Here is a 14293-nt window from a genome sequence, read left to right on the forward strand (position 1 = left end):
TAAATAGGCTTTTAAGAGAAAAACTGGCCACCTCAGAACGATTAAATATATTGTAATTAGAGCAAAAACTGCTCGGTGGAACATATTTTTTTTTATGGGTAGATACATGTGTACCGTGAAGTAGGTACAAGACTAGGGTTGCCATTCGTCTCGATATATTGGGACTGTCACCGTTATCGAGCCCTCTGTCCCGACGCCCGATGAAACCTATAATGTCCCAATTTAAACTTACACAGTGCAAAGTCGTTAATCAACAAAAATCTTCCACGGCCGTACTGACATCGAATGTGAAAATAAGGTGGCAGATGATTTCAGAAATTAATGTATCTAAAGAACTCCATAGAAGTCGAATGTTTTTTTCTTGACAATTTTTGAAACTGAGTAAGTATTTAATTTCCATTCCTGCTCATAAAACCACAGTGGAAATAGTAATATCATCAATGTTGGTCCAGTAAAAAGAAACGTTAAAAAAGTCGTCTGCTGCCAGAGACTATAGAATCAATATTGCAGTATTACCTACGTTAATATTAAGTCATAGAAAAAGTATGGCCAGCGGTACTTTTTCCGCAACAAGCACCACATAAAATGTAAGAAAAACATCTATTTATCATCATCGTTCTATTATATTTCTGAAAAAACCTTATAAAATTGCCTTTTTTACTACATATCCCCATTACAGAACGTCCCGACGAGACCCTAGCGAAATATGGCAACCCTGAACTTAAAGGTAACTTTGAATTATAATCACAATGAAAAGTTGCTGAAATTGGTTCACTAACTGTCACTAAATCCTGTTCTATAAGGCTTTAAAATTTCACATATTTCCTTAAAATGTCTTCAAAAATCCTTATTTTTATAAAAATGTTGACGTTGGGAAATCACCAAAGTTTATTTAAGTGAACTGATTGTATGACTCGAGTCTAAAATGACTTTGACATGTCGTATAAAATAATCAGTTGATCCGATAAAAACGGAGAAAACGCACTAAACGATATTTTTTAACTGAGGCCACTTTGAAAAATCACTCTTCAATTATTACTGGAGGAAAAAAAAAATTGTACCTACGTAGGTTTTTATGATTAAGACCATTTTGTTTAAAACTGAAATCATGAGAAAGCGTATCTACCTGGCCTAATGCAGAATTATTTAGAGATTTCACATGATTAATGAGATCGCGAGATATTATTGTTTAAGGGGTCAGTCGCACTCATAAACTCATATAAAACATATAAAGAATGTAAAACATCATAAAATAGCGACATCCATAGTCAGCGTAAAAAATACATATAAATTCCAAAATTTCGCTTTACCGAGTTTGAAAAAAGTCTTTAGACATAGAATTAAGAATAGTCGACAAACCGCATACGAGCATCAAACAGAAGGCGACTAAACTGCTCATAAATGAGTAGTTTTACGTTTTGACTCGTTAGTTTATTTGTAGACGTCGCTCAGTACGCAACTCCTGATTTGAATTAAACTATGCCGTGTTGTGTCTTTAAAGTGTAGAAATACTGCTAGGATCTTAAAGAAACAGGATGGGATCACATTTCATTGTAATTGGCAAATGAATGTGTAAGTAGCAAACACATTACTTAAAAATTGAATTATTTTTTGTCGAAGAAAAGATTGTCGAAGAAAAGAAAATTCACATTTTGTTAGTGTTGCCAGGGTAGTAAATTTTTTACCGTACTTTGCTCATCTAATAAGAGAACTAATGAAAATTGAACCTCGAATTAAACAATTCTGTGGTGGACATTTGACCGACATTATCTTTAAAACATCAAAAGTATTTTTTATGCTTTTAATTATTATTTAAAAAAATATATTTTGCTGAACAGTATTTCATAGACCTTTATTACTTTAAAAATGTTTAAAAAAGTAATATTTCCCTATTGTACGGCCAAGCTTCTTAAAAATGTATGAACATATAATAAAAACGATTTTAATACAAACTACTTTGAAAGACGTCACTAGTTCTTTCGAATAAAACAATGATATGGAGTTGAGATAGGTTTACGGGAAACCAATTCACCAATCAGTAATCAGCCTCCGAAGAGAATTTGTGACGTTACACTGGTAGTAATTTCAAAATTAAAAAAAAAACAAAGCGCTGATAACACGTTATAAAAAATATTTCAATTAACTATTTCCGGCTTTGTTTGATAGTCGACTAACAAATAAAAAAAATAAAAAAACAGTGAAATTCTTCATTTTAGAAACGTCTACAAGATGAACAAATTTTGTTTTGGGACTACCTTCTTAATTATTTTAATACAATGCTATCGTCAAATTCTTCATGTCACTTTGTGTGCTTAATTCAGTGTCTTATGACATCTGGTCATCTAAATACAATTTCACATTCATTTGAGGCCACCAGGTCAAAACGTTTCCGCCTTTTTGGGGCACAAATTCGTAGGAATTTACCACAGTTAAATTTTTTATTATTGGTCCGCTTTTAACGGTAAAAATATATTCGCAATTAATGACAGTTTATTGGAGACAATAAATTTGACATTTTGATGACGTGCAGATTTTTAAAATTCGTATCTTATAGACATACAACGTATACGCGCTTAACCGCGTCATGGAAATCGTATGGTAAATATTGTGTTAACATAACTTATGTCCTGATGTAATAACTTATATTTACATATAAGTTATTAATTTAAAAAATACTTTGTACACTTCCACTTATTAATTTGACCAATTAGCGCTTTCACCCTCTAATGGGCATCTTCAGACTGGACCAGTCGCTAATTGGTCAAATAAATAAGTGGAAGTGTACCAAGTATTTTTTTAAATTAATAACTTAAATGAAAATATAAGTTATTACTTCATTGCAATGGAATTACATCAAGAATTGTCAATAAATAATTTAAATAAAATAACTTATGTCCGTTTTTTTCCAAATTTAAAAATGAACACCAAAAGTACTGGTGGATTTTTTAAAGCTGGCGCGTTCGCAATACTTACACAAACGTATTGTTTAGTATCTGTAAATAAGCTCATGGTGTGACATCGTACGGCATACGCATCATGAAAATAATCTCTGTCTCTCTCGCGCTCAGACGCGCTTAAGACGCTTGACTCACACACGGAAGGTTCCGGGTTCGATTCCCGGTAAAAACACATAAATTAAATGTGATTTTCATCAAGCCTGGGTGTTCTGTGATGTAATTCACCACTGTAATTGGGCCTCCTGGCCTGTTGTGGTGCAAACATTATTTAAAAAAAGAAAATTGTAATAAAATATACACAGGATGCTTCTACGTTCGTCTGAATTTCGCTGCGATTCTTAATAGTAAAATATAATATGTATTCGATGTATATATATAGCTACGTATTAAAACCACTGATTTATAAATATATATTTTCATTTAATTAAATCATATATGGGTCGATTATCTAGTGCTGACGCTTTCGTAAAACTTACGCAAAAACATATTGATTCGGCCGCGAGAGCGTTTGGAATATCACCCCAGGCGTGTCGTTTAGAATCTAAACCAAAATGCCTGCTTGTGTCATGAAAGCGTGTGAATACCTAAACGTTGTAAAAATAATTCTGTAACTTTTCATTGGTAAATATTTGTTCATTAATAATTATTATTAAAATGTATATACTTGTATGAAAATTCAAAGTATCTTCGTCGGTAACCTAAAATCTTTCTATAATTGAACATGTTTAGAAAAAAAATTGTAAACATATTTTTTTTTACATACGGAATTTTTTTTTTTTTTTAATACGGGTCCTGGTTCTATTTCACATACAAAATCCGGCTGGAGAAAGATTCGTTATCCATTCGGGATGCTTCGGTATCACTCGGAAACACGTCTCCCCTTCGGAACGTTTCGGAATCACTCAGGCTCTCGTTATAAATAAGCACTGTTCAATTTCGTGACGCCACAAAGTCGTCCCTGAGTAGCGCCTACTAACGTCACTCAACATAAAGATTCTAGTTTTTATTGTAGTATCTCGGCTGCGCCACAAATGTCTTATAAAATAGTTTAGTGGATATGTTATGTCCAACCGACACGCCTGCTATTTACGAAGCCATTTCGGGTGGATTCCGAAACATTCCGAATGGATAGCGCATCGGGTATTTACGAATATGCCTTGACAGAAACAAAATGGCGTATGTACACGAAAACTAAAAATTTGCCGTACGCAATAAAAATCAGTGGAAAACCGCTATCTTTAAAGGTAAAATTATACAATATAAGCACTTTAATATGCAGACAGGCAGTCGAGCAGTCAATATGCCACAGGTTCTCAAAGTTTGAAGAATCGATCCCTTTTCAAAAAACATTTTGAGAGGCTTTTGAGTCCTGTCTAAATAAAAGCCATAGGTAGAAACCTATAACCTAAATATGGTTATCATTTTGAATGATTAATATATGATAATTTTCGTTAAAATCACGGCATAAGATGTTATACAGGGTGTTCAGTAAACCCAGCCACATCCGAAACCACGATGATCAGTATGATTAAGAAGACATATTGGCACATTAAAACAATTTTTTAGAACGAATAAAATTAACAAAAATAAAATATCAAAAAAAGCAACTGGTTGCTTACTTCTGCAGAGGAGAAACAAGGAGGGGAGGGAGTCTGATGCGCCGACACTGTGCTCCCTTTACTTCTCCCCTGCAGAAGTAAGCAACCATTTTATTTTTTTAAATATCTTATTTCAAAAAATTTTCTTTGTTTTAAATATTTTTTTAAATATACTAATATGTCTTCTTGCCCATACTGATCATCGTGGTTTCGGATGTGACAGGGTTCAAAGAACACCCTGTATATACAGTAAAACTTAAATTATCCGGATTAATGAATGCCAGACGTTATCCGGATATGCAGAAATCCGGATGATTGGATTAACCATTACATTAAAGCAATTTTTTGAACAAAAACCCAAAATTGACTGTAATATCAATTTTTATTGCTTTTTAACTAATACAGCGAATTGCAATCACATTAAAAAAATTACTTGAATATGTCCAGCAAAGTTAATTGCTTAGACGATATTTGTTATTTTAACATCTCCTTTATTTTTTATTTTCTAGTTCAGATATTTGGCAATCCGGATGACGAGTTCGGATAAACAAAGTTCTACCGTATTTCGTCTACATACTGACAAAAAGTCTAATCGACAAAAATAACTAAATTAATTACAAAATGCGAACCATCACTCTTTTTCTCGTGGGGGAAGGCAGAGAGAATAGAACACTACTCAAGTCTATATTTGCATTCATACCTCGCTTCCTTTACATTCACACGTCTTCTTATGCACGCACGCTGATTTAGACAGATGCAGACTTTTTACGTGTCGATCTTCAAGTACTTGTTGAATTTGGTCATGCAATGTTTTTCTCGGTTTTCCTCGTTTTCTGTATCCATCAACATTCGCATTGTAAATCCTTTTAGCCGCTCTTTCGCTGTCCATTTGCTCTACGTCCAGACCAGCGGACTGCTCAGCACTTCTTCCTTAACTTATACCTACCGGAGATGGGTCTGAATAGACCCATTGTAAATGATCGATTATGTAAAAAGCATTTTTTTATTTTTTTATTTTTTATTTTGAATTTCATTGATAAACCTTTACGGGTTACATACATTTAACAAAATATTTTTACGTTTTAAAAGTTCAAATTCTACTGTTATCTTTTGCAACATCTTTTGTAAAGGTTGTCTGAGTCTTTTGTTTAGTTTTGTCTGGTAGTTTATTGTATAATTTCAGTTTATTAGTCTCGACTGTCCTTTTCTCGTTTTAGAAGGTTGTATATGAATATATGATATAATGTTGTACACAATTCCTCTTTCTTCTCTAACTCATATAGTATCCATGCGGCTCGACTGTGGAATCATCTCCCATCCACCATCAAAGATGTTACTACATTATCTCTGTTTAAATCACGTCTGAAGAATAATCTCCGTTCTCTTCCTTAATCTCTCCTCCTTTCCTTTTTCCTTTTTCCTCTTTCCTCTTTTTTCCTTTTTCCCATTGAGTAATAGTTTTGATTTAAGGTAATTTATAAACAAATACGTTTATTTCTATTTTTATATACTTTTAGCTTTTTAATCTTTTTTTTTATTGAATATGTTCTGTAACTTGAATTATAAAAATAAAACTTTTATTTTATTGGTTGGTTGGAAGAAATTGCCATTTGACAATAAGCCCGCCAATGTACAAATAACATTATGTACAAAAAGTTAAATAAATAAATATGAAATTTTTATGATATTCTCGTATTTTGTCTGTTAACGAAAAGGCGGACTGTAAATGAAAAACATAATTTCATTCAGTTTTGTGATAGGGAAATATTTGAAGAAAGGATAGGAACATGGAATGGAAACCTACCTTTAATATGATGTAAATGTTCTTCAATTTCGGGCAATGGATGACAAAATAAACTATAAAATGTAACAATGTTTTGAACGACGCGCGACGAATCCAACAACTTTTATGCAATTTTATGTGAAGTGAAAAATGTTATTTTGTTTTTGTTCTAAATCCGAATCTTCTAATTTTTCATTTCTTCTATCTTGATGTTAGGTAGGTACCATAAGGATGAGTCAAGGGAAGGGCGGGAAAGAAAGGTAATCAGCCAGGAATATTATCGATAAATGCTGTTATTTACTTAACAGTGTCCATGTTTACTACAGTTTTTTCAAGTTTCAAGTTCTTCGTCTACAATAACATCAGTGGCTAATTTATGAATAAATTTTAAGGATTCTAGTTTAAAGAGTTCAGTTACATTTAATTGTCTAGCTTGTTTAAAAAGTTATTTAGTTGCTGTTAGATAGGGTGCGTCATATACTTACTTTAATATTTTATTTTGCTGTCTTTGTAGTCTGTTAATGTCATTTTGATTTTCTGTTCCCCATATAACATATTTGAGTTTTTACATAGGCTGCGTACATTAGAATTTTTTCCGTTTTTGGAACAAAGTTTTTGATTTTAAAAAAAGGCTCAATAATGTCACCACTTTGCTAATTAAATTGTTGATATGAATTGTCCATGTAAATTGTCTGTCTATTGTGTGTCCTAAGTATTTAACATATTCAATTTTAGTTAGCCGTTCAATATATATGTAAGCATCTACTTTATGTAATTTTTTTCTTGATTCAAAAAATGAATAATATTGCATTATTTTTCATTAAGTGTAAGTAAGTTTGTGTTTGTCCATTTAGTCAACATAGTAAGGTCTTTGTTTATGTCATTGTTTGTAAATACGTCTGTTTGATTTTTATAGAATAGTCCAACATCATCGCCATACATAACAATTTTTCCTTTAAAATTGTACAGTGATAAGTCATTAATATCTAAAATATATTATAGTGGACATTATTAATACATAATTTTCCTTAACTAAATCATGTAAAATTGCACACAAAACTTTACCACCGTCTTTTCATGATTCAGAGCACATTGTTATTTATTTATTTATTTATTTATTAACGGACATTGTCCATGTAAACAATTTATAAGGTTTAAATATTACAATAAAAGAATAGTTTAAAACATTAAAAAAAAGAAAAGAAGCATTGACAAACATAAGGGACATCGAGACAAGATCTGGACTATTTATTTAGTGCTCGTTTAAATCTTTGTAAATGTTCCGGACGCGTAAAATCGAATAAATTAAAATAATACATTAATTAGAAAGGATCCCCGGTAAATGTATAGAACTGATGGCTGGGCTCTCAATAAAGATAAAATGGTCACTTTCGAGCCTGGCCTCAGTATTACCGGGGAAAAATAGCTAGGTTAAAATGAATAAAATGTACAAAAATATATTATGTAAATGTCATGTTGCGCGCGTCGCGGCTGCCGACGAAATGGCCCGTACGGGCATTGAGCGCCCGTATTTACGCCACCTGCGGCCGGCGGCATGTAGCGAGTGGCGGGGAAAGATTACCCCCACCACTCCGAGGCAGCCGGCGCGGGTGGGATGGCCGACTCACGGAGCCCGACGCGCACCGCTTTATAAGGCGGTCAATTGGAGATATTAAATCAGTTGAGTTCCTAACTCTGAACAGTTCACACGTGTTTTATTCCGTTCTCCGTCCTGTTCGCCTTCCTGCACTTCGCTCTTCGCTCCGCTCTGCCTGCTGACTGCCTTCGCCTCTCTGCACCACTTGGACCGGGTGGAAAGTCCTTTTCAGGGCTATTGAGGTTGACTTGCGGTCGGCGCAGCTGTGCTCCTACCTTCCGGCTTTGTCTTTGGCTCTGTCTGGGAGGGCGGCTTCCCACTTACGCCGGGAAGCTTGACTGCGGCAGACGCGGGTGACGAACCGGCGAAACTTTCATCGTGGTAACGCGTACGTTACATTTGGTCCTTCGGAGCTAAGGATCGTCGCCAGTGGTCTCCAGTCTACAACACACCTACAGCATGCCGGTCAACAGATCGCCTGTGTCGACGCGTTCGGGAACGCGTCGAGACGCCGGCACGGAGCACGAAGAGGAGCTTCAGGAGCCCCAACCGGGGTCTGTACGAGCACATCAGGAGGAGCCCCAGCCAGGGCCTTCACACGACTGCCAGGAGGAGCCTCATCAAGGACTTCTGGAGGAACAAAAGGACTCGGACGAGGAATCCGCACCCTCGGAGCGGTCCATCTCATCGGCGACATTTCGCCGACAGATGGAGGAACGCGAGGCACATCACGAGAGGCAGGTGAGCAGCCTCAACGAGATCATCGCCGCGCTGAAGGCCGCCAACGCGAGAGAGGACGCCAGACGAGACATGGCAACCCCCCTCACGCCCACCATCGAGAGGGACCTCACATCGCACGGGACGTCGGAACCGGCTCACAAGCCGCTGCCGCTGACGTCAGACGCGTCTAGGACCGACGCAGCCCTCAGTACGAGGGAGGCTGCCGCCGCACGCCACGCCGCACGCTACGCCGCTGATCCGGAGGATACCGGAGCGGCGTACATCCAGCAGCCGAGCCACTACGACAGCAGCCGGGCGAGAGACGGGGCCGCTTGGAAGCGCCCTGTCACCGACGCGGAAGCAGCCTTCAGCACAAGGGAGGCCGCCGCCGCACGCCACACCACACGCTACGCCGCTGATCCGGAGGACACCGGAGCGGCGTACATCCATCCACCGAGCCACTACGACAGCGGCCGGGTGAGAGACGGGGCCGCATGGAAGCGCCCTGTCGCCGACACGGAAGCAGCCTTCAGAGCAAGGGAGGCCGCCACCGCACGCTACGCCGCTGATCCGGAGGACACCGGAGCGGCGTACACACTTCCGCCGAGCCACTACGACAGCGGCCGGGTGAGAGACGGGGTGCCACGGAGGCACCCGGTCGCAGAGGCGGACTCCAGGACGAAGGAGGCCGCCAACACACGCTACGCCGCTGATCCGGAGGACACCGGAGCGGCGTACACATTTCCGCCGAGCCACTACGACAGCGGCCGGGTGAGAGACGGGGTGCCACGGAGGCACCCGGTCGCAGAGACGGACTCCAGGATGAAGGAGCCCGCCAACACACGCTACGCCGCTGAGCCGGCCTACGCCGCTGAGCCGGCCTACGCCGCTGAGCCGGCCTACGCCGCTGAGCCGGCCTACGCCGGAGCGACAAACGCACATTTACAAGGCCGCTACAATGAGCGGCATCGGGACAATGAGGCGCCACCCGCACACAGCCGAAGGGAGGACGCCGACGTACGCTACGCCGCCGGGCCAGGCGAGCCCGTAGCGGCACGTACTATACCACTGGGGGGCTACGAGTTTCGTGACCCGGTGAGCGCGTGGGTACAAGAGGGGCTACCCACGGAATACATGCCGCCGGGTGCCACCGGCGAGCCTGTGACGAAATACAGACAGCCGCCGGAGTGGCACACGTTCATGGCGAGGCAAACCGGCGCTAGGGATCTACCGCAATTCTCCGGCGACCCGCTAGAATGGCGAATATTTAAGGCGCAATTTGATCAATCGACACAGATGTGCTCCCTTACAAACGCGGAGAACATTCTCCGTCTGCAACGAGCCCTCACAGGACGGGCCAAGGCCACAGTGTCGTCTTTGCTGGTAGATCCCCGAAATGTGCCGGACATTGTGAAGATGTTAGAGGCCGCCTTTGGACACCCGGAGATCGTCGTGGACAGAGTACTGGAGCGGATAAGAAAACTCCCTAAACTGGCCGACAACGCATCCCTGGAGGCCCTGACGGACTACGCGGTCGCGATAAGAAACGTCGTATCGACCGTAGAGGGCCTCGATGGAAGCCACCTCTCCTCCCCGAAGCTTCTGTCCGAGATGACTCAGAAGCTGCCACGAGTCGAGAGGATGATGTGGATTATGTCACGAGCGGATACCGTGAGAAAAGCTACCCCCAGGGATCTGGCACTGTGGCTAGCGAGACTGACCGGTGCAATACCGAATGCGGGTTGCATCGGGATCAGCACGGAACCCGCCCGAGTGGAGAAAAGGCGTACCCAAGAAAGGCACGTGTTTCTCACTCAGGACAAAAAATGCCTGTTCTGCGACATGAGTGGACACGCATTCGGACAATGCCGGAAGTTTCTCCGGAAAACGGTAGAGGAGAGGTGGACAATTGTGCGTGCCAAGTTCGTGTGCTACGGATGCCTGGAACCGGGACACAAAACGACCACCTGTGAAGCGGCGAAGTGCGACGAGTGCCACGGGCGGCATCATCGGTCGCTACACCGCGAGAGAGTGGACAGTACGCCGAACGAGCAAGTCTTATTGACAAGGCGGACGGAAGTCCCAGTGACCTTCAAGGTAGTGCCAGTAACCTTGAAGGGCCCGCGTGGGTCAATGGAGATCCACGCACTACTAGACGAGGGTTCATCGGTAACTCTCCTCGAGGAGGATGTCGCCCGTGCAGTGGGCGCCACCGGGGCCTGCGAGGAGTTGAGACTCATCGGTGCCAGTGGGAACACGGACACGCTACAATCACAGCGTGTATCCGTAATCCTCGTTAAAGGAAACAAAGAATTTGGTGTCCAGGCACAGACGGTGCGGGTCATGGATCTGCCGCACCGCAACCGAAAGAGCACCAAGACACACGGGCCAGGCATCAAGCCGAAGATGTTAATCGGTCTTGATTACGCCACCCTAATGGTATCTACAGGCCCGCCAGTCCTACAAGAGGACGGGCGGCTAACCATCGAGACGGCCCTAGGAGCCGTCACCTACGGCGGGGCTGTGCACCCCGCCTTTGAATTACCCCCAGACGGCCAGGGTGAAAGGGACTTAGCGGAACTGGTAAAGAAGAGCTTCGCCGTTGACTCGCTAGGTGTAACCACCCTGGAACGTTGCCGCGCCGCAGATGTGCGAGCGGCGGAGCTCATGAGCAGCTCAACCACACAACTACCATCCGGACGATGGGAGACCGGTTTACTGTGGGCGAAAGACGGAGATTCTTTGCCCTGCAACCGGCAAGCAGCCATGAAGCGGCTGCACTCCCTGGAAAATAAACTACGGAAGGATCCGATACTGGCGATCGCATATCGCGCCAAGATGGCGGACTACATTGAAAAGGGATACGCCGTCAAACTAAGCCGCGAGGAGGTAGACGCCCACCATTCGCGCAAATGGTACCTGCCCCACTTCGCGGTGACAAACCCCAACAAGCCTGGCAAGATAAGGGTCGTGTTCGACGCCGCCGCCCAGTTCCAGAGGACGGCGTTGAACGACCATCTACTGACGGGACCTGACCTGCTTTCATCCCTCCTCGGAAACGTGATCCGCTTCAGAGAGGGACGAGTAGCCATCGCGGCCGACATACGGGAGATGTTCCTGCGGATAAGAATCCGGGAAGCCGACCAGCAATCGCAGCGGTTCCTATGGCGGACGCAGGACGGGCAGGAGCCCGACACGTTTGTCTTCGCGTCCATGATGTTTGGAGCGAAGTGCTCACCCAGCAGCGCGCAATTCGTGCGAAACACAGTCGCACGAGCACACGCGAAAGAATTTCCCGCCGCAGCAGAGGCGATCGAGCACAATATGTACATGGATGACTACCTAGACGCCACAGACAGCGAAGAAACAGCTGCAAGCCTGGTACGAGATGTTACCCTCGTACTCGGCAATGGCGGGTTCCGGCTCACCGGGTGGGCTTCAAACAAACCAGATGTCCTGGAAGAAGTAAAGGCCGACGACCGGGCCAATACAGCAGTCACCATAGGGGAAGAAGTAATGACGGAGCGGGTCCTCGGGATCGTATGGGATCCCAAGAGCGACCTATTTATATTTCGGCACGGAGCCGAAAGTGCAGCCATCCCGGAGCGACCCACCAAGCGCGGCATGTTGAGCGCCGCCATGAGTATCTTCGACCCAGTAGGCTTCATTGCGTGCCTCACGATACGGGCGAAGATATTGCTGCAAGCCATCTGGAGGACAAACACAGGTTGGGACCAACCGCTGCAACCGGACCACGCCGAAAAGTGGTTGGAATGGCGCGACCTGCTGGCAGCGAACGGCTGTACAATACCGAGATGCTCGCTGCAAGGGCAGAAAGAACCCGTGACACTGCACGTGTTCTGCGACGCGTCAGAGCAGGCATGCTGCACAGTGGCATACTTTGTGGGGGCCGATACCACAAGTTTCGCAATGGCGAAGTGCAAGGTGGCCCCCCTAAAGCCTCTGTCAGTGCCTAGACTAGAACTCCAGGCAGCGCTACTAGCGGCAAGGATGGCCGCCACCATAAAAAAAGAGAGTCGAGCTCTCATCACCCAAACCGTGTTCTGGACGGACTCGAGCACGGTCCTGTGTTGGCTGCGAACCGACCCACTGCGGTACAGCACGTTCGTCGCAAACAGGCTGGGCGAGATTGACGAGCTCACAGACGTACGGGACTGGAAATGGGTCCCCACCAAGGACAACCCAGCCGACATAGGGACCCGCGACAAGGGCCCACCCGACCTTGCGAGGTCGGGACTATGGTTCGGAGGCCCCGGCTTCCTGAGAAAAGGGGAAGCCGACTGGCCGAAAGAGAAGAAGTTACTACAACAACCGGACGAGAAGACGCTGGAGCGGAAACAACCCCGCCACTTCGTGGGCCACATCAGACGGACGGAGGCCCTACCCCAGGTGCAGCGCTTCTCGTCGTGGACCCGACTCGTCAGGGCGACGGCATGGGTGCTGCGATTCATCGCACGATGCCGCCGCCACGAGTCCCTACCGTCCCCAGGGGGGACCTTTGAACTTCACGCCTCAGAAACACGGGCCGCAGAAATCATGCTGCTGAAGCGGTCCCAGGAGACGGCTTTCGGAGAAGAGCTGGAGCTCCTGAGACGAAAGGCGCCTATCCCGCCGCACAGCCGCCTCCATGCAGCGGCACCCTTCTTAGACGAAGAGGGAGTCATCCGGATGGGAACGCGCATCCAAGCGGCACACAGCTTCGCAGAGGACTGCAGCGCGCCGCCTATCATGGACGGGACCTGCCCATACACCCGGCTGCTGATCACGCACAGCCACCGGAAGGGTGGCCACCCGGGAGTCGAGAGGACGATCGCCGACCTGAGAGCCAGCTACCTCATCCTGCGACTCCGCGGGGCTGTGAGGAAGATAACACGATGGTGCCCGCTGTGTAAAATGCTGCGCAGCCGGCCCCAACCCCCGCTGATGGGGCAACTGCCTGAGGCCCGACTGGCCTTCAGGACGCCGCCGTTCACGCACTGCGGGCTTGACTTCTTCGGACCGATGATGATCACCAACGGCCGAAGAAAAGAAAAGCGCTATGGGGCACTGTTCACCTGCCTCACCAGAAAATGGCCGACATGTTTTGGCGCCGATGGCTGAAGGAGTATCTTCCCACCTTGGCGCACAGGAAGAAATGGCGCGAGCCCGCGCCTCCAATACAGGTCGGGGACCTCGCGCTCATCATGGACCCAAATCTGCCGCGGAATTCTTGGCCTCGCGGCAGAGTCACCCGTGCAGAACCAGCAGCTGACGGACAAGTACGAGTCGTCGAGGTGCGGACCACCAACGGCACCTACACCAGACCAGCGGTGAAGATCGCCGTACTAATGAAGGAAGAGGAACAACGCGCCCAGCAGGAAAATAGTACAGACTAGCTGCACGGGGGGAGTGTTCCGGACGCGTAAAATCGAATAAATTAAAATAATACAATAATTAGAAAGGATCCCCGGTAAATGTATAGAACTGATGGCTGGGCTCTCAATAAAGATAAAATGGTCACTTTCGAGCCTGGCCTCAGTATTACCGGGGAAAAATAGCTAGGTTAAAATGAATAAAATGTACAAAAATATATTATGTAAATGTCATGTTGCGCGCGTCGCGGCTGCCGACGAAATGG

The 14293-nt window shown here is 44.7% G+C and overlaps 1 protein-coding gene across 1 annotated transcript; it reads left to right on the forward strand.

Annotated features, from left to right (window-relative positions):
• The first annotated feature begins 8394 nt into the window (after positions 1–8394).
• On the forward strand, positions 8395–14051 carry LOC148271815 (uncharacterized). The gene is made up of 3 exons (XM_088240908.1): positions 8395–8863; positions 9464–13719; positions 13779–14051. Exons 1-3 carry the CDS (start codon positions 8395–8397, stop codon positions 14049–14051), a joined length of 4998 nt encoding a protein of 1665 aa, XP_088097034.1.
• Positions 14052–14293: the final 242 nt, after the last annotated feature.

The sequence above is a fragment of the Micrasema longulum genome, unplaced genomic scaffold, assembly GCF_059751315.1.
Source record: "Micrasema longulum isolate JH-2025_06_02 unplaced genomic scaffold, ASM5975131v1 h1tg002636l, whole genome shotgun sequence".
NCBI lineage: Eukaryota > Metazoa > Arthropoda > Insecta > Trichoptera > Brachycentridae > Micrasema > Micrasema longulum.

Bases quoted from the DNA above. Each gene is read 5' to 3' on its own strand.
- LOC148271815 (XM_088240908.1), top strand. From the start codon at position 8,395: ATGCCGGTCAACAGATCGCCTGTGTCGACGCGTTCGGGAACGCGTCGA. The intron at 8,864-9,463 runs GTACGAGGGAGG...ACCCGGTCGCAG, and splicing joins TAGGACCGACGCAGCCCTCA to AGACGGACTCCAGGATGAAG. The intron at 13,720-13,778 runs GCACTGTTCACC...CGATGGCTGAAG, and splicing joins GAAAAGAAAAGCGCTATGGG to GAGTATCTTCCCACCTTGGC.